This window comes from Heptranchias perlo, chromosome 9, assembly GCF_035084215.1.
Source record: "Heptranchias perlo isolate sHepPer1 chromosome 9, sHepPer1.hap1, whole genome shotgun sequence".
Classification (NCBI taxonomy): Eukaryota; Metazoa; Chordata; class Chondrichthyes; order Hexanchiformes; family Hexanchidae; genus Heptranchias; species Heptranchias perlo.
In genome coordinates this window covers 61,179,268-61,205,691 of record NC_090333.1, presented here as the reverse complement: position 1 = coordinate 61,205,691, position 26,424 = coordinate 61,179,268, and the positions used below count along the sequence as shown (strand labels likewise).

At 45.1% G+C, this 26,424-nt stretch overlaps 1 protein-coding gene across 1 annotated transcript in view; it reads right to left on the bottom strand.

Annotated features, from left to right (window-relative positions):
- Positions 1–321: 321 nt before the first annotated feature.
- The window catches only part of LOC137324915 (adhesion G-protein coupled receptor D2), a 257,856-nt gene continuing 231,753 nt past the window's right edge, over positions 322–26,424 (bottom strand). The window contains exon 24 of the mRNA XM_067989607.1: positions 322–1,902. Within this exon, the coding sequence (XP_067845708.1) occupies positions 1,753–1,902 (150 nt within the window). The 3' untranslated portion in view covers positions 322–1,752. The remainder of the gene's footprint in view (positions 1,903–26,424) is intronic.

Here is a 26,424-nt window from a genome sequence, read left to right as displayed (position 1 = left end):
CATTCTTTCAGGCCTCTCCTAAAGGTTTTGGCAGCCAAGGCATCAGGTAGGTGTGTCAGCACAAGCCGAGATGAAACATCTTCCATTTTCCCCTCACTGTCTGTGGGCAATCAGCTTGCCTTGCCCCTCATGCCCCGGAAATTTCAATTAAGATCAGGAACTTGTTTGGAGAGCTGCAATGTTAACCTACATTCTACTGTTCTATGACACAGCCTTTTGGTCAATCAACAAGTTCTAGCACTGGGCCACCTAATACACATTATTAATAAAACTTTGGCTCAAAAATGTTTGGTGTATTTTATCTTTTGAAACTAGGGCTACATCAATATCCATAGATGAAAAAAAATACATTTTACAAAAGTACATTTTAGTACAGAATGGTCAATAGCATAGAAAACCTGTAATTAGCTGTACTTTGTAACATTTAAAATGCTTGTGTGTGTGTGTACCTACATTTGATGAAACTACATACTTATTTGAATGCCATTTATCAACAGCTAATTTAGAAACATAGGAACAGTAGACCATTCAGCCCCTCAAGCCTGTTCCGCCATTCAATTAGATCATGGCTGATCTGTACCTTAACTACATCTACCCGCTCACTAGAGTACCAGAATCAGACTCACAAACAGGAATTTCACAATATATTCTTAATAACACACTACAATCAATTTTAAAAATATGACACAGAGAAAGTGATAATATTGTGACCTGCCATAAATCTCACCACTTTCCAGGCATTTTTAAGTCCTCCTGTTAATTTATCATAATTACCACAATTGTTATGATATACTTTTGCCATCATAAAAAAAAGCAGATGATAATGATCATTAATATTATGTGTCACAATATGTCAGTATATCATCAATATTGCAACATTCCTACTCCAGAAATGAGACACTCTGTGTTGAATCCTACAGGTTCTAACTAAAGAACATTTGCAGCATTCAGATTCCTTTCTGTATCCGACAATAAAAAGTTATCATACTATCAAGTCAAATATTTAGTGCTGCAGCAGTGCATCAGGCAGTCTCTTGCAATGATCTAATGCCATCTTTCTATGTGCAATTCCAGCAAGAATCAGCACTGCTCCTTATATTCTTATCGACTGAACTGATTCGCATTATTGACATACTTAAAGAGCAACGCAAACATCCAGTTACTATCCATAATTAGGACAAATCCTGATTGATGTTGAAGATGGTTAAATGCATTACACCGTCATTTATTTAAGGAATCTGCAGCTATGTCTGGTCTTGTTTTTTAATCTGTACTATTTAAACTGTGATGCTTTGACCATTGTCTTTTCCTACATGGCTTAATAACTATCATTCATTCAACCATGACTTTAGCTAACTTCAACCTGGATAATCCTTCCAGTCGGCAATCATACTATAGATTTAAAAAAACTCTAGAAATAATTTTTAATGACACCTTTTTACAGCAAAAGCTCAATATGCCATTCCTCATAGGACTGTTGTTGGCCTGATGTGTTTTAGTCAAGTGAAACAGAGATGGAGCTAGAACGGAGACTAACCTCCCTGATCCTATGAATGATAGCAAACTTTTAGGTGGCAGAAAAGGGCCTCACCCTTAATGATGACAGAACACCCATTATCAATCTGGTTTAGCTGTTTCCTTAAAGACACTCAAGAGCTTTCTACACCACACACAGAGGTTCCACCATAGCATCATTACTTTCTAACCCAATGCACAACACAAGTCAGAAGGACACTTGTCATCTTGATTTAATCAGTCCAAATATAAGCTGCCAACTCGCTTCAGAGACGTGACATTTAATGAGTAGCAGGAACGATCCTCAAGCTCTATGGGTACATGCAGGCTGCAGCCATCTTCCATATTCTCCTGTCCACTGGGAAAGGGACAGTCAGCTTTGCAACCCTGTAGGTAGATTTAAAAAATGTGTTAGGTTAGGACAAGGAGCAGCATTTCTTTTTCTTTAAGAGCTTAAATGTCCCGGAAACTATTACTATCTATCGAAAGAGTTATGGGTGAGTGATTTGTGCTCCCAGTGGTAACTGGCTGGTCCCTTTTAATTGGTTTGAGTTGGACTGAGAGATAGCACCTGTTCAAGCAGAATATGCCCAACTCCAGTCTGTAGTGCTGATGGACATTTTTTTCACATTAGTTGGCTCTCTGAATGTTCATTAATCTTCCATTGTAAAATTAATACTAGAGTAAAATATTCTATTATTAATCATCTATTCAAAATTTAAACTTTGGGCAATATTTCTGAAAAGCTGGTTGCATGCATCGAAGTTGACGCCAACTAAAACTTAGGCTCATTTTTTTAAATAAACTTGACTTTCAATCTCTTCCATTTGTTGCAAGGCTTTATAAAATGGTAATGGCCACTCTGAGTTCTATTGAAAAAAACCCTCATTTTTGGAAAGTGGTTTACATCAAAGACCAATAAAAAAATAAATTCACAGCATTCAAAGATATTCTTTGGATTGTATTAATGAAAGCTTTTGCTTTCTCCTCCTATTCAGTGGTTTCAATCTCTGAAGCCCTATGCGAACATTTCCAACATTCCATTAATTAACAGAACAATGGACAAGCTTTAGAAAACCAATCTGTCATTTTCAAAATAAAAGCACAGAATTCAGTCTGTTCAGTCACAAAACCTTACAGTGGCATTTAAATTGTACAGGCGTGACATAAAAGATTCAAGGCTACCTACTATCGAAAGCCCAAGTAAGCATTGACAAAAAAAATCCATTGTAAAAAAAAACTAGAATGAAATAAAAGGTATCGTCCTTTTAAAGATGGCTTTAGTGAGAACTCAATTCTCATGTTAGCTGTGTTTTGTAAAATCGTGTTTTTTCTGTATTTTCAGTAGCTCTGCGCAAAGCCCCAACACAACTTGGAGCTGGACTCCTCCATGCTCTGAGCCATTGCATGCAAGCTTGCTGTCCAGTGCACCTAGCACATCCTCGTGTGTGCCCATGAGCTTTCTTCGGTAGGCTGGGCCCTCAATGTCTGCATCTGAGGCCTCCGCAGCAAAACTTGTATGTGATCTCCAACTGAAGCTAGCTGGCACCTGTGGCATCCTATCCCCTCGCCGTAGCTCATGCACATTTGTGGTCGGTGATTCACCATGTGAAGACCCCTCCTCTAGCCTACCCTCTAAAGTACGCATGGTGCCAGTCTCTGAGCTGGGGTCAGAAGATCGAGTGACGCAGCATCTTCAGGAAGGCCGGTCTGCTCTTCCTAAAGCAGCGAAGGGGCCTCGACATTTTCAGCACCTGAAATGAAAGAGAGGGACAAGGGTTAGCTTTTAGTGTGAAGGAAGAGCAGAGAAAGAAGAGTGGCTACTGAAAGCAGCTGCAGTTTGACATGCAGCACATGTAGGGCGAGATAGAAGCAAGAAGGGAAAAAGTGGATAAGGTGTGAAACAACCCTGGTCCGATATCTCCTCCAGCGTTGTCCTTTGTCACGGTCATGACTCTTCCCCTGCCCATAATGGCCAGCACTTTTTCTTCCATAGGGGACAGGATGTGTAAGCGGGATCAGCCTCCTCCTGCAGCAAGTTGTGTGCAACCTTTTCCTGCAAGAATGAAGAGAGTGTGCCTTGTAAGGTGTTTAGGGAATGTGCTTGTCATGGTCGAATAGTTTGTATGTAGTGTAAAAGATGTGAGGTGTGTGGAAGTGAGGGTTGCTATAGTGGTGAGAGTAGGAGATGCAGAGTGTGTGAGTAGGAGGAGAAGGTGATGGAGTGATGTGTGGTGCTGTAACTGTAGGAGAGTGAAGGGAAGGGAATATTGTGAGTAGTGAGGCTGGCGGTGATGGAGATGTGAGCAGAGAGTAAGGAAGCAGGGTTCTTACCTTGACAACTCTGGTGAAGTCATTGAACTTTTTCTACATTGCAGCCATGTCCTGGGAGCTAAGCTTCTGGCATTGACCTCGAACATACGAATTAAGAGCAGGAGTAGGCCATTCGTCCCCTCGAGCCTGCTCTGCCATTTGATAAGATCATGGCTGATCTGATTGTGGCCTCAACCCTACTTTCCCGTCTACCTACTATAACCTCCTCTGTGAAGTCTTCCCACTGCTGGCAAAAGTGTTGCCTGGAGGGTTTTCTGCCCCCCAGGGAAAACAGGATTTCCCTCCTCCTGTCCATCGCCTGGACCAGAGCATCCAAAGCGGCATTGGAGAACCTTGGGGCCCGAAATGCAGGTCTTGCAGCCATTTGTTTCTTCAGACGTCTTCCTTCCTGTCTGCTGCCAGAGTGCACCTCCCCTTTAAGCAGGTGCTGACTGCCTTTAAGTGGGGTCAATCAAGCCTGATTTTCCACCCCCTCCAAACAGGCGTGCAGCCAATGAATGACACTGGTTGCAAGCCCGAGTCATGATAATGAGTTGGCGGCAGCAATTTCACCTAGTCCCTGTGACCAAGTGAACAGGCGCGTGCAGTGCATTTTTGGGCACGATCAAATTTCTAGGCCATTGTGTCCGATTCAAAAACATTTGGAGCACTGTTAAGTTGCAAGTTGCGTCATCCTATTACATTTAGTCCAGGCATTATCAGGATATTGGCTTAAATTGCCCAGGTGTGCAGTTCACTTTTTACATTTTATGTGTGGCACATTTCTAGTTCTACAGCTCAGATACAGCTGCATTGCAATTAGTATTGAGAACACCATTTGCGTTTCGATTTATAAATAAAAGACAACTAAAATGACATGAGAAATTGCGGCAATACACAAACATTTGTCTTCATTATAGGTAGCTGATACTTTGTATCAGACAATCCACCCCAAGCAGGGTGCAGGTAGGCCATTAAAGACTGTGCTAACCACACATGGGCAACTGCCTGACAAGTGCAGTCCAGTCTCGAAATATCAAAGTGATGAAAGGGGCCGGTTCCACTGGAAGAGAAATTTACCTTAGCAAAATGCACTTAGATGCCTGGTCTTTTTACATTGTGTCAAATGTTGTAGCCCAAACATTGCAGTAACAAGTGCTACTTGATTGACTTGAAACCTCTTGAGTGGGTCGTTTCTCAAGCTGCAGTGGAGCTGGAACCTGGTCTAGTGGCAGTCACTTTAAATCAGAAGAAGCTTTGTTGGTTCTTAACACCAACAACGTGCTTAGACTCGCAGTACATCCCATTCAGCCATGTTGTGATCAAAGAGAATATTGGATCAGCAGAGGGAATACTGGTTTGCATCCTGTAGCGGTTTAGCACTGTTTCTTGTCACTATAAGCACCCAACTGTCAACCTGTCAGCGACCTATCACAGCTCTTACTTGTTACACTGCCACCCCCTCAAGTTCCTTTCAAAGTCAAACATCTCTCACACTCAAGAGCCTAAAAGAGGAAAAGAATATAAGTCTGGGAGATTTAAAAATACATTAGGATTAACAGGATGTCCAACAGGGAGGTACTTTCCAGGACCGTGTGGAAGTGTAGCTCCTGAGGATACTTGAGTTAATTGTACGGGTAAATAATACATCATGTGCATTAAGTAAATGTAACATTTAATCAAAACTTAAGTTATCAAACTGCCCACAACAGAAAACTTGAAATTTTACATCTGAGAATGGATGCCACAGGCAGTAAGAGTCCTCCTTTAATAATTTACTGTCACTGTGAGGTCAACTTAGGGATAAAGTATCTGAAGAAAATTAGTACATTTTTAATGGTGGTTTGTAGGATACAAATTAATATATTTACGCCATTCCCCCAAAATAAAGTCTGTGTTTATCATTTTTCTGAGCATGCCAGCAGTCTAAAGGTTAATTCTTCTCACCTAAGTGAGTTGGACATTTTACCTGCGTATTCATTTGTTTTAGTGCCAACATTTTAAATTATAGAGTTGAAATTACTCTTGTTGACATTTGTAACAAATTTGTATCAAGGCATTTTACAAAATTTCCTGGTTTTTTTACAATAAGATGTTTTAATCACTGAAATTAATATAACAGATATTAACAAATACACCTCAGGTAAAATAGCCCATGGTGGAATCTCATACGAATGATCTATTATATTGCCAACAGTAATTTCTACCCTTTTATGTAAAAAACAAACAAAAGCTGATTAGCTCTAACTTGTCTTGGGCTTGTGACTGTAACACTGAGGACTTTGTTATTACTGTAAAGTTGGGAATGTCCTGGCATTTGATGATTTCTGCCAGTCTGACATTGATGCAAATTATCAACTGTTTCCCCTTTGAGTCTGAAATGTGTTTTTATTTTAATTTTCTCTCTTACTGGAGCACAAATTATGAGTGCTATCTGCTCTCCTGTACTTCATTCAAGTGCCTCATATTCCTTATGTGAGAATCTAACAATGAGCATCAGCGGGAAATATGACCATGGGGGAAATACCACAGAATGTCTGGTCCTATCCTCACCCGAAGTTCGCTCACTTTCCAGCAATGGTCACTGGATACCAAACAAGGGCAGGAACCCTGGATGATGTTCCACTTCCTAACCAAAAGGCTCTGAGAACAATAGCAATACCTGTCGGCCACCTTAAAATCAGCAAACTCTGCACAGATTAAGGTTTGAGCCTGGGGCCTTCCTGGTCTGTAGACCATAGAGCCATAGACGCTTTCCCCGCCATTTTTTAAAACATCCTTTCCTTGAGTCCTTAAAACAATGATGGCAACCTTACAAGGGATGATGTACTGCACCGAAGGATCTCTTCGCACCATCAGCTTTCTTGTGCTTTTCCCGATATGAGCAGTTCTACAAATTAGTCACACTGCCCGGCCTAACAAATAGAAACAGCTTTGTCACTTAGTTGATGTTGCACGAGAAAAGTTCATTTGGGAGCACGAATGCATATTCAAACTTCATTCAGTCTGGGGCAACATACAAGTTTATAAAATAAACAATAACACAACCATTTGCACAATCTCACTGACATCCAACAGGCTCCTACTGATAAATTAAGTGTGAGAGGGGAATAGACATGCACCTTGTCCCTGGTGGGCAGACTTTTACAGTCTGCCAAATTCCGATTGATCTCAATCGGAGAATTGAGCTCTGCCACTGCCATTTACCCAGCAGACAAAATAGTTCTGATTTGTTTGGATGTAAAGGCCATCAATTGCAATAGTGTTACCAGAGGGTAAGAGGTCTTTCCCAGATTGTAAAATAATCACAATCTGCCTTCAGTTCCCAAGCACTGTAGGGTATCCTAATCTATCAATGTTGCATTCTGACAACCCAACTACTTGGCAAAGGATCATGCAAATAGACGCCTTATTAATCAATCAGTGAAATAGTATCAGATAGATCGCTATGTATTTACCTCACAGGGACTATCAAATCACGATAAACAAATCAAAAGCTCTTCAGTGTCGTAAGTTAAATTTTATACAGCTAAAGCAAGCTCTATAAGTCCAAGCAAACGTTCATTACACAACAAGTTCAATCAATTAGCATTCTCCTGATGTGGCTTCTGATCACCTCCTCATTGGCCATTGAGTTGTTATTCATTCTCACATGAAACAAATTAGAGGATCCTGTCCTGAATGAAGAACATTGAGAGTTTCTTGGGCCATCTCTATTGTATTTTGATACACTCAACCTCCTTCTTCCCTTTGAGTGCTCTTTGGATGCTCTTCTTGTTAAAGGGAATATGTTCATCAGGAGCTTAATGCCCATAGTGCATAACATTTGCACAGGCTCAGTGCGCTATAAGCACTTCCAGGGTGCCTTAGCAAGCGCTCCGTAGGCCTTAGTGCCCCATAATGCGAGGGTATCAGCATCCGATGTGCAGCATTGCTACAGGTCCTGAGGAGTTTACCATCAGCCCCCATATGAGGAAGCTTTTACTGAATTGCTCAGGAGGGAGAATTTACAAGGCATTAGGACTGTGGAATTTCACAGCGCATGCTGATATATACCATATTAATCTTGATTAAGTTAATATGACTCACACATTCACATCCAGATTACACCAATGGGTCCACACACAAATTTCCGTACAAGTGCACAGTCATGCATGTGATGGCAAATACAGCAACAGATAGGTAAGTGTGCTTATGTTCTCATCATGTACTCTAGCCTCTTGACAGAGCAAGGAGAACCCAATGGACCACCCACTGCACTCAAAAGAGTACCACGCACCTGGGCAGCAACACATCCCACCCCAGGCACCAGCACAGATACACACGCACACTGTGGGATGAATAGCTAGTGATGCTGCTCAGGAAGTGCACTGTGAACCATGAAGATCTGGTGAGGAAGGAGGTTGCAGTGGTGTTGGTTGATGAGGTGAGGTACAGGGTGTATGACCAACAGCTACTGAGCTGTCTGGGGATGCAGACCAAACGGAGCCTGTTACAACAATAGCACCATCTTGCAAAGTCATTTGCTTTCAACAGTGGAAGGTTGCCTGGGTAATGTGGGTGAATCCAGCTCCCAGATTTTTTTTTTATTCGTTCATGGGATGTGGGCGTCGCTGGCGAGGCCAGCATTTATTGCCCATCCCTAATTGCCCTTGAGAAGGTGGTGGTGAGCCGCCTTCTTGAACCGCTGCAGTCCGTGTGGTGAAGGTTCTCCCACAGAGCTGTTAGGTAGGGAGTTCCAGGATTTTGACCCAGCGACGATGAAGGAACGGCGATATATTTCCAAGTCGGGATGGTGTGTGACTTGGAGGGGAACGTGCAGGTGGTGTTATTCCCATGTGCCTGCTGCTCTTGTCCTTCTAGGTGGTAGAGGTCGCGGGTTTGGACTGCCATTTGAGGGATGGCATGGAACAACGGTTGTCTGCGCATATCTCTCCATCACAAAGACCTGTGTTACATCCGATTTAATGCTATGTCAGATTTGGTGATTAAAGTCAGCCTTTCAAAGCTAGTTCTTCCTGAGCATATTATAAGAAGCAATGAGGCAGCAGCAGCTCTATTTATGTTGCTCTTTCTTATTGTTCCCTCTGCTCTGCCGCCCATAACATTGCTGAGGTACAGTTCCGCAGACTCTGATCATGCTCCAGTACCTTGCCCAGGTAACTTTTCGACTATGTTATTGCTTGGGACATCACAGCCAATCCTGATCCCTTTCTTATCCAAAGTTCACACATGCACACTTTCCGTGTAAGGTAGCAATTAGGATTTTCCCTTTACTAACCCAATGGCACTGAGGCCAAGTGTAACACCTTTACTGTTGCCCCAGCTAGAATTAGCCACCTTAGCACCAATCAGGTATCGATCCCGGGATTTTTTTTGGTCTGTATATTCAATGACCCACTGACTTAACCAGCTGAGGCCTCGGTGGAGTTATTGGTGTGTTTTATTTTTCTGTGGCAGCTGAATTGGCCAATTTATTGTTCTTAACAATGTTGGAATAGCTTGAACCATCATACAGTTGGTGATCAATTTATTAAAGCCCTGGAGTTTCAGCTTATGGGGAAATGCTGCAGAGTTTCAGCACAGCAGGTGCCTCAAATCAATTTAAAAGGGTGCAGGGAGATGCACTAACCTCCCCAACAAACAATATAATCACACCAAAGCTGCAATGTGATACTGGCGTGTCTACCATGAAGCAGCTTTACAGAGTGCTCTCCTGTGTTGGGCTGTTACAACCGGGACTAACATCAGTCCCTGAGAAAGCAGCAGGTCTTTTCAATAGGTCAAGGTGTTTGTCAGCATTCACTTCACTTGGGAACATAGTTGGAGTTGAGCAGCCAGCTTAGACACAGTGGTGGGATCTGGGTTTTGAAGTCGCCTTTAAAATGTAAATATTGTGAAATCTTATAAGCTGAGTACAAAGTAGAAAGGACATCCTGGTTCTGTTCTTAATGCACACTATCAATCTGAAATTCAAACAACTACACAACGGTACTTAATATGCAGCTCCTGTATATTAAATGTCATCCACTGTCCAATGAAAATAATTCCATTGGGCAGGAGTGTACTCCTTAACTACAAAGGAAAACTATAAATCTCGTTCATTTAACCAGAATTTCTTTACAGCAGATCTGGGAGCTATGGCTTCCCAGTACTGTGTACGATGAGTTAGAAGATCACTGTTAATCAGCACGCAAACCTGGGACCCTGTTCAAAGGCTTTGTCTGTCAAGGCCAATGCAGCTACTCATAACATACAACAGAAATGCTAAGTCTGGTTGGATGACGATAAATCAGCCATTGCAACACACTGTACAGGGACTGCGCTCATCCACAAACTACACTTTCTATTGCGGGGGATTGATGTGTGGCGGGGGGGGGGGGGGGAAGGATCGGTGCAACGTGGGGGGGGGGGATCGGTGCAGCGTGGGGGGGGGGGATCGGTTCAGCGTGGGGGGGGGGGATCGGTGCAGCGTGGGGGGGGGGGGGATCGGTGCAGCGTGGGGGGGGGGATCGGTGCAGCGTGAGGGGGGGGGGGATCGGTGCAGCGTGAGGGGGGGGGGGATCGGTGCAGCGTGGGGGGGGGGATCGGTGCAGCGTGGGGGGGGGGGATCGGTGCAGCGTGGGGGGGGGGATCGGTGCAGCGTGGGGGGGGGGGATCGGTGCAGCGTGGGGGGGGGATCGGTGCAGCGTGGGGGGGGGGATCGGTGCAGCGTGGGGGGGGGGATCGGTGCAGCGTGGGGGGGGGGATCGGTGCAGCGTGGGGGGGGGGGATCGGTGCAGCGTGGGGGGGGGGATCGGTGCAGCGTGGGGGGGGGGATCGGTGCAGCGTGGGGGGGGGGGATCGGTGCAGCGTGGGGGGGGTCGGTGCAGCGTGGGGGGGGGGGTTCGGTGCAGCATGGGGGGGGGATCGGTGCAGCGTGGGGGGGGGATCGGTGCAGCGTGGGGGGGGGATCGGTGCAGCGTGGGGGGGGGGATCGGTGCAGCGTGGGGGGGGGATCGGTGCAGCGTGAGGGGGGGGATCGGTGCAGCGTGGGGGGGGGATCGGTGCAGCGTGGGGGGGGGATCGGTGCAGCGTGAGGGGGGGGATCGGTGCAGCGTGGGGGGGGGGATCGGTGCAGCGTGGGGGGGGGATCGGTGCAGCGTGGGGGGGGGGATCGGTGCAGCGTGGGGGGGGGATCGGTGCAGCGTGAGGGGGGAATCGGTGCAGCGTGGGGGGGGGGATCGGTGCAAAGTCGGGGAGATCGGTGACAGTGCGACTTCGAGCAGGTAAGTGGACTTGGCCGATCTTTACCCCTCCTATGTCCCGTTCACATCGGGCGGGGGAGTGGGGTTAAGATCGACCCGTGTTACAGTATGGGCTACTCCACAGATCACACTGCAACAGCACTTCAGAGACCAGCCAGAAACTGTGAGAAAACTAAACAACGGTTCATTTTGAACTCTATTTTTGCATTGATTTTCTGACTCAGATGTAATGTACAGTCGAAAAGGCACAAAAAATAAACCACTTGAGTTGTAGGCACCATAACTAACTCATGCCTTGAGCACTCATGAGATGTGTGCTGGGGTGCTTTTGCCAGATATTTAACTATTATTTATCCCTCTCTTCCGGTCAGTATTTTTCATTCGATAAATTTTGTTTCATCATCATGAAATAACATTCAGGGAAGAGCTGCTCTGGTCATGACACTGTAAGGTCATTGAGAACAATTTCCTCTGGTCAATACCCGTAGCAAATTGTGAACATGTTTAAAAACAGTGGGGGTTAAATTGGGCCACGTAGCACCCGTTGTATAGGCGCTAAGCGGACACCTAAGCCCTGAAAATGGCGTCCGAGATGCACGCGCACACGTCCGACGTGAAGTGCGCAGGACGCCATCTTGGTAAAGGGGTTTGCGCACACGCACTTAACAAACGCCAGCAGCAGGTAGAGTAGGGAGATTATGACATAGATCAGTGTGTAACGCTGATCTGAAGCAGCCAGGGGCATTTCCAAACTCCCCACTCCAGCCAAAGCAGCGTCCTAACCTTGCACAGCTGAACAGGAGTTAAAGGGCATGAAGGACACCCACCAGCGCTTTTTAAAGGGATTATGCAGGAGTTACAGGTTAGTTGCTGGATTAGTTATTCTGGCTGCTGGTACAATTGAGGGTGTTTGTGGAATTTTTCTATACTTGGAGAAAGTTGCAATATTCTACAGAGAGTGGTCTGGGTGGTCGTGCAGTGCCGTTAGTGGCATTTAAAATAGTGTGCTGAACAAGGTACTTCCAGACATGGGTGGCCTTCTAGGGCTTCCTCTGGGAATTCAACATGACTGGGAGAGTGCAGAGAGACCTCACAGAGCAGGACAAGCTGCGAGAAGAGGGAGGAGGAGGAGGAGGAGGATGGTGAAGTGCAGCAGGAAGTGGAGGAAGAGGCAGGGAGGCAACAAGGTAGACAGGCCCTGTCTGTCAGGGCTCTGCCTGATCAGATTATCAATGAGCGATACCAATAACCTCAAGGACATCTCCCCATTCACCAACAGTCCCAACACTCCTTACCTTTCCACTCCCACATGACCAACAAATCGTCCTCCTTATGATTACACATTGCTTCCTCCCTCAGCTCATTGCAGAAATGAAAACCAACACCAAATGCAAATCCAAAACAAATTTATCAAACTGATACTATTCACCCTTGTGCATTCCCTTAGTGCCTGTTGATCGTGTGCCTTTACCTCTCCTAGTGCTCCTACGAGGTGCATCCCCAGTGGCTGGAGCATGGGTGGTGGAAGGCTGCTGACCTTCAATTGAGGAGAGTGCAGATGGCCTTGGAGGACGACCTCGAGCAGCTCTAGGCTGGGAGGGCCCGGCTTCAGACTGCACCATCTCGGCCTGGGCTGTAGCAGTCTGGGCTTGCTGGCTGACAAGCAACAACAAGGGCACTGGCAGAGTGGCAGGGGTGGGATCAGGAATGGTGTCATCCTGAGAGAGGACAGCAGGTTCCTCTTCCATTGTGTCACTGCCACACTCCCGGGACGGCGCCTCAGCAATCCTGGTGATCTGCCGGAGAACAGATTGCTGGATTGCTGTGACACCCTGCAAGCACAGTTCCACAGTGGTTCCCAGGGCAGTCTCAGTCTCAGCTTCCCAAGCAGCAGTCTGAGCTCCAAATGAAGCATGCAGACCGTGGATGGCTGTTTGTGCTGCAATAGAAGCTGTGACATCAGTCATCAGACGCTGCATCGTGGTGGGTTCCACAGGTGCGCTGATGGAGGTGACCGCCTGTTCCACGTGGGAAAGGATGGGCGCCAAGCTCAGTGCAAAACCCTTTGCCAAATTGGAGCTGGACTCCTCCATGCCCCTGGACATTGTAGGCAAGCTTTCCAGTGCACCAAGCATTTGGTTGTATACACCCATCAGTGTTCTTCTGTAGCCTGGCCCATCAAAGTCATCATCTGAATCCTCTGCAGCAGAATTAGTGTGTAACCTCACCCTCCGGCGAGCTGGCACCTGTGGTATCTGTTCCCCCGCCCCAGGTCTTGCGCACTTATGCCTGGTGTCTCACCACATGCAGATCTCTCCTCTATCCTACCCTCTAAAGTGCGCGCAGTGTCAGTATCTGAGCTGGTGGCTGCGAGTGTAAGATCGAGTGACTGTCATCTGCCTCTGCCTCCTCTGACTGTGCCGGTCCCAGTTCTTGGGTATCTGAAATGACAAAGGAACACGGGTTGAGTTGTGGTGAGGGGAGAGGAGAAAGTAAGACATGCGTGCTGACACCATCTGCAGCAAGTGAATCAGAAAAGATTGTGGGCCGAGGGAGAAGGAGGAGGATTAGGTATGCATCATCAATACCTCCAGCACCGACAGTGGCCACAGGCACAGTGATGGACTGCCCAATGATCACCAGCATGGTGTCCTCCATGGGGGTGAGGACGTGTAGGCACGCCTGTCCTCCCTCAGGTCTTTCCTGATGCCTGTTGTTAACCACCACCTTCTCCTGCAAGAAAGAGGGAAGTGTGTCAGTGAGTGTCCGGCAAGATGTTTGGGTGATGTGGCTGTCATGGATGAATAGCTGCCAGTGTGCATGACCTGTGAGTTGTGGGTGTGCGGCTTGTAAGAGTGGTACTGTGTGAGGGTGGAATGCAGCATCTGATCTGCAGGTTTGCGTACTGACTGAAAGAGTTTGTTGGTAGGTGGGTGACGGGGAGTGCAGTGGGTGGAGCAGTGGATGAGGCTCGTGATGTAGTTGGTAGGAGATGCCACGTGACAGTTGAACGCACTCACCTTGACCACTCGTGTCAAATCATTGAACATTTTCCAATGCTGCATCCAAGTGCGTGGTGCGATGCTCCTGACATTGACCTTGTGTGCCACAGCCTCCCACTGCCTCTTGAGGATGTGTCTGGAGGTCCTCCTGCCCCCTGGCGGATGAAGGATGCCCCTCCGTGCGTCCACCTCTTGCACCGTCCGAGAACCTTGGTGCACGTGCTCTCGCAGGCATTCCTCAATGTTTCCAGCCCAGGAATCACTTTACATCACTTCCTGCAGCCACAGAGCACATCCCCTTTAAGAGGTGCAGGCTGCCTTTAAGTAGTGCTAGCCACTCCTGACGTCAGGGCTCCCTGCTGGTGTGTGCGGCCACTCATAGTGCTGGTGGCGCTGGCTGCATGCAGCAATCATGTAGAACGTTACGTGCTGCCTGCATCAAAACGACCGGGTACGGGTTAATCGCGCACTGCGATTCCCGCGCCCGTTTTCAGGGGTTAACCAATTTAACCCCCAATTCGTTTGCAATTCCACTGGAAATGCTGACCAACAGAAATCTTTATGAACGTACTTAAATGTAGCAACCAAAGTAATTCATCCTTCAATGTGATCTTTCAACCTCCTCTCATATTTGCAAATTGCCCTTAACAGGAAGGGAAGATTAAATAAATAAGTAACTACAAGGGCAGCACTCACGATTGAAAGTAATCCTCCGATCCTTTCTACAAACTTAATTTTAAAACAAAGTTGTGACTTACACTCGGGATTGCGTGGGGTAATGGGCTAAAATGGAATTCAATGTTAGCAAGTGTGAGGTGATGCATTTCGGTAAACAAATAACAACAGTAATTATACTCTGAATGGAAGTAAGCTCAGTGCGGTGGAAGAGTTGTGGAGCTGGGATCAGTTTCACCTGCCATGCCTTTAATATAATGACCAAAATATTGTTTAAAAAAAATAAAATTTGAGTTTGGTATCTGTATGGAATGAGCAGATATCAATTCTGTGCATTTTAATATTGTACAGCGTAGTGGATTTTTGTCTTTTTAAAAAGTATTTTACAACTTTTGGTGTCTTTTTGGAATCACGAAACTAAAACCGTACCAATGACTCAGTGCTGCAAATTGTTCTATGTTTGGCCATTGTCAAAATGTTTAAGATAATGACAGCTCCATTCTGGAGTCAATTCCTGTGACCTATTGAAGAATGTCCAATGTCTGTGGACTAATATAGCACACTTCACATGTTATAATTCTAGTCACACAGAGATCAACGTTTAAATGTTCTCACCGACATTACAAATGTTTTTTTAGGCAGGAGGTAAAGGAGTCTATCTATTAAGAGAAGAGTTGGTGTAACATTCATTACAACAATATTTAAGTTGATTCATTAGAGGTTAGTATTAGAAGCAGGCACCTTGTGTACTCATTCACTGTGTACATTCATGACCTCTGCTCTTTGCAGCTGTGTTCTGACTGATCACAAAGCGAGCAGCATAAATACAAAACCCACATGCTCCTGAAATGTCTGCTGAACAAGCTTGGGTATCTCTATAACACTGGTGTTAAGAAAGTTAAGGGTTGTTGGGAGAGTTGTGGACACTGCAACTTTAGATAACATCAAATCTATATATGTGTGTGTATATATGAATATATATATCTCTCAAATAACATGTTAATGCTCTTTCTTGACATCTTCATGTTGTTATAGTCTTTTTGCAAATGTAACTCTCTTTGATGCTAGCTTATTCTTTGAAACAGCTCCTCCCAAAACATTTTGAAAGTGAGAATGACTAAATTTAAAACTAATTAAGCAAAAGGGAATATACAAGAAAGAGAAAGGGAAGTTTAAGCCAATGCAGGCTCTATTAATATACACACACACATATATTTTTTTCCACAGATCTCTATGGTGTTTTTTTTATTCGTTCATGCGATGTGGGCATCGCTGGCGAGGCCGGCATTTATTGCCCATCCCTAATTGCCCTTGAGAAGGTGGTGGTGAGCCGTCTTCTTGAACCGCTGCAGTCCGTGTGGTGAAGGTTCTCCCACAGTGCTGTTAGGAAGGGAGTTCCAGGATTTTGACCCAGCAACGATGAAAGAACGGCGATATATTTCCAAGTCGGGATGGTGTGTGACTTGGAGGGGAACGTGCAGGTGGTGTTGTTCCCATGTACCTGCTGCTCTTGTCCTTCTAGGTGGTAGAGGTCGCGGGTTTGGGAGGTGCTGTCAAAGAAGCCTTGGCGAGTTGCTGCAGTGCATCCTGTGGATGGTACACACTGCAGCCACAGTGCGCCGGTGGTGAAGGGAGTGAATGTTTAGGGTGGTGGATGGGGTGCCAATCAAGCGGGCTGCTTTGTCCTGGATGGTGTCGAGCTTCTTGAGTGTTGTTGGAGCTGCACTCATCCAGGCAAGTGGAGAGTATTCCATCACACTCCTGACTTGTGCCTTGTAGATGGTGGAAAGGCTTTGGGGAGTCAGGAGGTGAGTCATTCGCCGCAGAATACCCAGCCTCTGACCTGCTCTTGTAGCCACAGTATTTATGTGGCTGGTCCAGTTAAGTTTTTGGTCAATGGTGAGCCCCAGGATGTTGATGGTGGGGGATTCGGCGATGGTAATGCCGTTGAATGTCAAGGGGAGGTGGTTAGACTCTCTCTTATTGGAGATGGTCATTGCCTGGCATTTGTCTGGCACAAATGTTACTTGCCACTTATGAGCCCGAGCCTGGATGTTGTCCAGGTCTTGCTGCATGCGGGCTCGGACTGCTTCATTATCTGAGGGGTTGCGAATGGAACTGAACACTGTTGCTCATATTGAGCCAGAGAATACGTTGTTTTATGACCATAGGCCTGTTATTAATAGTGCAACAGGGAAAGTGTTACAGGAAGTTAGTGTAACAGTTAACACGAAGTGCGTGTTACATTCAAGACATTTTTATTTATGAGTGGTACAAACAGAATATTCAGCAAGTAACTGTGGAATACAAACATTATACAACTAGTAAGGAAGACCTTAATAGTTCCCTAATGGTAAAGTCTCTTATGACAAATTAAATAAATTCTGCTTTTAATAATTTCCTACTATCTTCTATACTACCCTCTTATTTATTACTTTAATTGCATACATAAAAAAACTGTTTCCTTACAGATAAGAATGATAGCACTGTACCATTCTCAATATGGGGGGGGGGGGATTGGTTAGAATCTGTTTTAAAAAAAAGTATTGGAAAAGTAAGTGATCATTACTATAGGTAACTGACAATGATTAACCAATGGAAGGAATAAACCCGCTCTATAGAATGTTTAAATATTTGCCTGTTAGGTCAGCAGTACAATGGGCTCACAAATATAGACTCCTTTGTACTCCTGAAAACCACAGGAAAATTGGAATCTTGACCCTTTAATTCTACATCCCATACTAGCACAAACATCTCTATAGAAATTATACCGCCAGAGTCTGAAGGAGCTGAACAGTGTCCACAAATCTAGTGGAATCTATTTGTTCACCTTATCCAGAATTACTTTCAAAATGTTGAATAAACCTTTTATTTAAGTCCCACACATATAAAAAAAACTACTTTGGCTTCAATAAATAAATACTGGATTTTTTTATATAATGTTCATTGATACACTTTAGAGCCAAGAACCTGTTTCTAACTCTATTACTGACTGGTAGTAATAGAATAAGCACTAATATATTTGCTTTAGGCAATACCACCAACATTGATCTTAAAAAAACCTCGGGATCGCAGTAATAAAAAAATAACAAAACCATGTGAAAAGTAACCAAACCATGGCTCATGTGTTATCAGTGCTCCACAGAATCCATTTTCTAAGGGAGGAATTCCTTAAAGGCCACAAATGTGTTCTCAAATAACATGTTAATGCTCTGTTTTGACATCTTCATGTAGTTAATAGTTTTTTTTTCAAATGTAACTCTCTTTGATGCCAGCTTATTCTCTAAATCAGCTCCTCCCAAAATGAGAATGACTGAATTTAAAACTAATTAGGCAGAATGGTCAAAAGGGAATGTACAAGAGAAAGGTGAGCTTAAGTCAATACAGGCTCTATTAATTTTAGGATCTTTAACAACGGCACATCCCAGTACAGGACAGATCATCCCTATCCCTGACCTGGGGAAAATTCTGAAAGCCTCCTAGAAATGACTGTTAAAACCTTCTTCAGCCATTTTGCAATATATACTTGGAATTATATCATTGTTCCTTCATTGTCGCTGGGTCAAAATCCTGGAACTCCCTAACTAACAGCACTGTGGGAGAACCTTCACCACATGGACTGCAGCGGTTCAAGAAGGCAGCTCATCACCACCTTCTCATGGGCAATTAGGGATGGGCAATAAATGCTGGCCTTGCCAGCGACACCCACATCCCATGAACAAATAAAAAAACTATGTATTTTGCAGTGTTTCAAATGCGCATTCTTGTCTGATTGAGAATCTGATAAAGCACATTCTCAGGTCTGTAGATGAAGGAAATACATGAGGGTGCAAACAGTGATGCAACAACATTATAGGGTAATTTTCCTTCCATGGCCCCAACCCCCACCCCACCCCCTCCCCAGGTGCCCAACACATGAAAGGCACCTGAGTACACTGCACCTGTGAGGAAGCAGCTGTCCACCCCAGGCGCAGGCTCACTCCTGGCTCGGCCTCGAGCCTGAACATGAAGCAGGAAACAGGACCACAATTGTAGGCTTGAGAGAGTTGGAGCTGAACTCCTGGTAACTTTTTGCACGTCATAGCTAAATATATAGATATAAATTTATATAATTTACTGGACTGAACTCAGCAGCAACACAATGTACGATAATCTGGGCCTAATGATTCCATTTTAACAATAATATAGTGATAGCCTCCGTAATGTTACAGATTTGCCTGACATTATACTATCACAATCCATAGATGAAACTTTTATATCATATGTATGTAAGCCCTATAGAGTATGTCAACATAAACAGACTAGGGGGAATTTTAACTTCCCTCCGCCCAGCAGAAACGGGGCAGAACTGGGGTTAAAATCCTAACGCTACACTTACCGCTTGTTTCCTGTCCGGCGGCTATTTTAACACCACCCTTTCCTTGGGCAGTTGTGGTGCTCGTCTGACTCAGATCAGAGCGTCATTAATATTTGCAAATTGGGGTCCTATCATTTAGACAACAACTTGCATTTACATAGCATCATTAACGTAGTAAAATATCCCAAGGTCCTTCACAGAAGCGATTATCAAACCAAATTTGACAACGAGCCACATAAAGAGATATTAGGACAGGTGACCAAAAGCTTGGTCAAGGAGATAGATTTTAAGGAGCGTCTTAAAGGAGAGAGGGGAGGCTGGTAATGTAAGTTTAAAACCTAATTTTGTGAGGCCAGAAGGAACAGGAGGGCTCCTCCAGATCTCACAAAGGAAGTTTGGGCTGCTGTCACCCCATGCTCCCAACTCCCCATTCCCAACTGGCGAAACCCTCCCGCATAACCCATCACCTCCCAGCACTTACCTGATGGCCTCCGGGCTGCCCAATCTTCATAGGCCCAAAGCTGGCTAGCTGCCTCTGGGCAGCAGGATGTTAATGAGACCCGGCTGTTAAAATAGTCATGGCCTCCTACTGCAGCTCCAGGGCGGTCATGCTGCCAGATTCCCGCCCGGGAAATTCTCCCTAATATTTCAGACGGCAGTATTCCAGAAAGGGATTTAAACAAATGCACTGACTGTAAACCTCAAGGGAGAGAAAGAGAGGGAGAGAAAAAGAGAGAAAGTGAGAGAAAGAGAAAGAGAGAGATAGAGAGAGAGGAAGAGAAAGAAAAAAAGAGAGAAAGGAAAAGAGAGGGAGAGAGAAAGAGAGAGAGAGAAATTAGTGTTTCAAAATCTGGTTACGCTGAAGATTCCATTCCCTTTTGTTATTAATGTCATTAGAATTTGGTCACTGTTGATGTTTGCACACATTGCAATTCTATAACCAGAGGATACAGATTTAAGGTAACTGGCAAAAGAACCAGAGGCGAGATGAGAAGAAATTTTTTTATGCAGCGAGTTGCTATGGTCTAGAATGCACTGCCTGAAAGGATGGTGGAAGCAGATTCAATAGCAACTTTCAAAAGGGAATTGGATAAATACTTGAAAGGGAAAAATTTGCAGGGTTATGGGGATAATTGGATAGCTCTTTCAAAGAGCTCATGCAGGCATGAAGGGCAGAAAGGCCTCCTTCTGTGTTGTATGATACTATGACTCTATGATTCTATGATAACACAGCAGCACTAGTTTCAGTTTACTGCCCTTAGTGCACAGTTTTTTTGTGCAGCTGCATTGGAAATAAGATTGTTTACTAATTGTAGTAAATTCATGTTCAACATTGTTAATGAAACATGTCCAGTCAATGACATGAAACTCCGATTTGAATCACGGATCAGGCTCAAGGCAGGACTCGCTGTAGTTTGTTTAACCTTTCCCATCAGTCCCTGTATTTTGTCAAAACAGCAAGTCTGCCTAGGGTTTTAAAGGCCAGTCTTCTGAAAACCATTATTGCATTCATATCCCCCACCCAGCCACTTCATGGTATATTACATTGGTTTTTACCATTGATTAAAAAAAATTCAATGAACAACTGAGCATGACCACATCAAATGCAATTCAATCACTGGTCTAGATAATGCAAGATAATTAAGAAGGCTTTTGCTTTTAGTTTTCAAATAAGACACATAATGTGAACACAGGGTTGGTGTGAACTGGCCATGATGTGTTAAGAGTCCGTGCATTGTTTTCCCACTGAAACTTAACACAATAATACTACATGCCTTCAGGACAGTTTTCACAACATTTTGTCCAACTTTCTATTGTTCCAGGCATACTACAGTACAACTATCTTGTCATTGCTTTTCCCTCACTCCCATTTTCTCTCATGGTCCTTTCCAACAAATGTTGGTGTATAGATTCAATTCCGTCCGCCATTGAAAAACAGTCCAAGAGAAAAGCATCCACAAATATGCAGTCACAAAATTCACTTTGCCTTCTACGAGTGTGTCAACAGCTAAATGTTTTCAACATTTTACTCTTCGGTTAGGAGAAAGTTTTAGATTTTAACCTCACATTGCTTTGTTCCAATCAGTATGTGAAGCTAAGGCCCACAGTGTTCACAACTACAAACCTCAAAGTTCAACAATTATATGATTCCACTTCATGTTCTACTTGGCTATGTTTCTTGAAATTAAATAAAATATTACTTTTTGCCTTTTTCTGCACACTAGTTTATCCTACTTATATAAAAATTTCACACCAATTTTTCACTACTTTTTTTCTCTCAAAACTAACACATCTCCCACAATATTATTCATGATGTGGAGATGCCGGTGATGGACTGGGGTTGACAATTGTAAACAATTTTACAACACCAAGGAGGCTACCTCCTTCGTCAGGTGAACGATGTGAAAATCGTTCACATCGTTTCACATCGTTCACCTGACGAAGGAGGTAGCCTCCGAAAGCTTGTGAATTTAAAATAAAATTGCTGGACTATAACTTGGTGTGGTAAAATTGTTTACAAATATTATTCATGGTGAATCAAAGGTTATGCTATTGCAAGGGGATTCTCATGTGTAAAAGCGAGGGAGGGATGCACATCACCACTGAAAGAATTTGGAAAGAAGTTTATAAGAGATCAGTAAATAGAATCATAGAATCATAGAAAGGTTACAGCATGGAAGGAGGCCATTTGGCCCATATGCAAGAGCAATCCAGCTAGTCCCACTCCCCCGCACTATCCCAGTAGCCCCACAAATTTTTTACTTTCAAGTACTTATCCAGTTCCCTTTTGAAGGCCATGATTGAATCTGCCTCCACCACCCACTCTGGCAGTCCATTCCAGATCCTAACCACTTGATGTGTAAAAAAGTTTTTCCTCATGTCACCTTTAGTTCTTTTGCCAATCACCTTAAATCTATGCCCTCTGGTTCTCGACCCTTCCGCCAATGGGAACAGTTTCTCTTTATTTATTTTATCTTAATGCTTCATAATTTTGAACACTTCTATCAAATCTCCTCTCAACCTTCTCTGCTCTAAGGAGAACAACCGCAGCTTCTCCAGTCTATCCACGTAACTGAGGTGCCTCATCCCTGGAACCATTCTAGTAAATCTTTTCTGCACCCTCTCTAAGGCCTTTACATCCTTCCTAAACAGTGGTGCTCAGAATTGGACACACTACTCCGGTTGTGGCCGAACCAGTGTTTTATAAAGGTTCAACATAACTTCCTTGCTTTTGTACTCTGCCTCTATTTATAAAGCCTAGGATCCCGTGTGCTTTATTAACCCTTTGTTAACCTGTCCTGCCACCTTCAAAGATTTATACCCCCAGGTCGCTCTGTTCCTGCATCCCCTTTAAAATTGTACCATTTACTTTATATTGCCTCTCCTCGTTCTTCCTGCCAAAATGTATCACTTCACACTTCTCTGCGTTAAATTTCATCTGCCATGTGTCAGCCATTACACCAGCCTGTCTTTATCCTCTTGAAGTCTATCACTATCCTCCTCACTGTTTACTACACTTCCAAGTTTTGTGGCATCTGCAAATTTTGAAATTGTGCCCTGTACACCCAAGTCCAAGTCATTAATATATATCAAAAATAGCAGCGCTCCTAGTACCGACCCCTGGGGAACACCACTGTACACCTCCCTCCAGTCCAAAAAAGAGCCATTCACCACTACTCTCTGTTTCCTTTCACTTAGCCAATTTCATATCCATGCTGCTACTGCCTCTTTTATTCCATGGGCTTCAATTTTGCTGACAAGCCTATTATATGGCACTTTATCAAACACCTTTTGAAAGTCCATAAACACATCAACCCTCTCTGTTACCTCATCAAAAAACTCAATCATGTTAGTTAAACACGATTTGCCTTTAATAAATCCATGCTGACTTTCCTTTATTAATCTAAGTGACTATTAATTTTGTCCCGGATTATCATTTCTAAAAGCTTCCCCGCCACCGAGGTTAAACAGTAGTTGCCGGGTTTATCCTTACACCCTTTTTTAAACAAGGGTGTAACATTTGCAATTCTCCGTTCCTCTGGCACCACCCCCATGTCTAAGGAGGATTGGAAGATTATGGCCAGCACCTCTGGAATTTCTACCCTTACTTCCCTCAGTAACCTAGGATGCATCCCATCCGGACCAGGTAACTCATCTACTTTAAGTTTAGCTAGCCTTTCTAGTGCCTCCTCTTTATCAATTTTTAGCCCATCCAGTATCTCAACTACCTCCTCTTTTACTGTGACCTTGGCAGCATCTTCTTCCTTGGTAAACCCAGATGCAAAATACTCATTTAGTACCTCTGCCATGCCCTCTGCCTCCATGCATAGATCTCCTTTTTGGTCCCTAATCAACCCCACCCCTTCTTTTATTACCCGTTTACTATTTATATACCTATAGAAGACTTTTAGATTCCCTTTTATGTTAGCCATCTATTCTCTTCTCTCTCTTTGCCCCTCTTATTTCCTTTTTCACTTATCTGTTCTTTCTATATTCAGCCTGGATCTCACTTGCATCATCAAGCTGACATCTGTCATAGGCCCCCTTTTTCTGCTTCATCTTACTCTCTATCTCTATCATCCAGGGAGCTCTGGCTTTGGTTGCCCTACCTTTCCCCCTTGTGGGAACGTACCTACACTGTATCCAAATCATCTCCTCTTGTTTGATCACAGTTTTGCCTGCCAATCTTTGATTTCAATTTACCCGGGCCATCTGTTCTCAACCCATTGAAATTGGCCCTCCTCCAATTAAGTATTTTCATTCTAGATTGCTGCTGGTCCTTTTCCATAACTAATCTAAACCTTTTGATACTATGATCTCTGGTCCCTAATTGTTCCCCACACTGACACTTGCTCCACTTGACCCACCTCATTCCCCAGAACTAGATCCAGCAATGCCTCCTTCCTCAATGTTTGATCTGCTGTGTTCTAACATCCCTAGTAGTTCTTTATTGTAGTTTAACTGTTTCCAAACATTTGATGTGTACATTCTCTTCCCCTTCGGTGTGATCCGTTGCTCTTTTATGAATGCATCATTTAAACCAATCAGGTGGAAGAGTGGCACAGAAACGTTCAGATATACAGGAGTGCTGTCCAAAGTTGACACCCAAAATGTGACAGACAAAACACATGCTAACTATAAGATATTTAAATATACAATATGAATTTTCAATGTGCTGCTCATGGTAAAGTCAGAGGATACACTGATTTATAAGAATGGAAACATTATACCATGTAAGGCATTGGTTTATAAATAATTTAATGAAATTATTTTTCTTTGACTTTATACAAGAGGAAATAAAAATCTCAAGGGGCTTTTAATTCTGAACAGTTTTTGGAAAAAGAAAGAGAGATTAATTATGATGAAAGCAGATAGTTTGAGATATAGAGGATAAGTGGAACAGGTAAAGAGAATAGGAGCTGAGGCATTGGTGTTGCAGAGCCTCAACAATGAGAATACGTTGAGCAGGTTTTTGTTCAGACTTGTCTTCCGGAAGGTCAGAACCAGCGAGTTAGGGGAGAGACTGAAATATTAGCACGGATTGAGGATTGGTTAACGGACAGAAACAGAGTGTAGGAATAAATGGGTCATTTTCGGGTTGGCAGGTTGTAACTAGTGGGGTGCCGCAAGGATCAGTGCTTGGGCCTCAACTGTTTACAATATATATCAATGACTTAGATGAGGGGACCGAATGTAATGTATCCAAGTTTGCTGACGATACAAAGCTAGGTGGGAAAGTAAGCTGTGAGGAGGATGCTAAGAGTCTGCAAAGGGATATAGACAGGTTAAGTGAGTGGGCGAGAAGGTGGCAGATGGAGTATAATGTGGGGAAATGTGAAATTATCCACTTTGGTAGGAAGAATAGAAAAGCAGAATATTTTTTAAAAGGTGAGAGACTAGGTAATGTTGGTATTCAGAGGGATTTCGGTGTCCTTGTACATGAATCACAGAGTTAACATGCAGGTACAGCAAGCAATCAGGAAGGCAAATGGTATGTTAGCCTTTAGCGAGGTGGATAAAGGAAGGCCCGAGAGCGGGAGAGCTGAGCTAAGTGAGATCGGAGGCGGATAAAGGAGGGCCCGAGAACGGGAGAGCTGAGCTAAGGGAGATCGGAGGCGGATAAAGGAGGGCCCGAGAGCGGGAGAGCTGAGCTAAGTGAGATCGGAGGCGGATAAAGGAGGGCCCGAGAGCGGGAGAGCTGAGCTAAGTGAGATCGGAGGCGGATAAAGGAGGGCCCGAGAGCGGGAGAGCTGAGCTAAGTGAGATCGGAGGCGGATAAAGGAGGGCCCGAGAACGGGAGAGCTGAGCTAAGGGAGATCGGAGGGAGGGGGATGAAGGAGGGCCCGAGAGCGGGAGAGCCGAGGTCAGTGAGATCGGAGGGAGGGGGATGAAGGAGGGCCCGAGAGCGGGAGAGCTGAGCTAAGGGAGATCGGAGGCGGATAAAGGAGGGCCCGAGAGCGGGAGAGCTGAGCTAAGGGAGATCGGAGGGAGGGGGATGAAGGAGGGCCCGAGAGCGGGAGAGCTGAGGTCAGTGAGATCGGAGGGAGGGGGATGAAGGAGGGCCCGAGAGCGGGAGAGCCGAGGTCAGTGAGATCGGAGGGAGGGGGATGAAGGAGGGCCCGAGAGCGGGAGAGCCGAGGTCAGTGAGATCGGAGGGAGGGGGATGAAGGAGGGCCCGAGAGCGGGAGAGCCGAGGTCAGTGAGATCGGAGGGAGGGGGATGAAGGAGGGCCCGAGAGCGGGAGAGCCGAGGTTAGTGAGATCGGAGGGAGGGGGATGAAGGAGGGCCCGAGGGCGGGAGTGTCGAGGTTAGTGAGATCGGAGGGAGGGGGATGAAGGAGGGCCCGAGAGCGGGAGAGCCGAGGTTAGTGAGATCGGAGGGAGGGGGATGAAGGAGGGCCCGAGAGCGGGAGAGCCGAGGTCAGTGAGATCGGAGGGAGGGGGATGAAGGAGGGCCCGAGAGCGGGAGAGCCGAGGTCAGTGAGATCGGAGGGAGGGGGATGAAGGAGGGCCCGAGAGCGGGAGAGCCGAGGTCAGTGAGATCGGAGGGAGGGGGATGAAGGAGGGCCCGAGGGCGGGAGAGCCGAGGTCAGTGAGATCGGAGGGAGGGGGATGAAGGAGGGCCCGAGGGCGGGAGAGCTGAGGTCAGTGAGATCGGAGGGAGGGGGATGAAGGAGGGCCCGAGAGCGGGAGAGCCGAGGTTAGTGAGATCGGAGGGAGGGGGATGAGGGAGGGGGGTGAGGGAGGGGCATGAGGGAGGGGCATGAGGGAGGGGGATGAGGGAGGGGGATGAGGGAGGGGGATGAGGGAGGGGA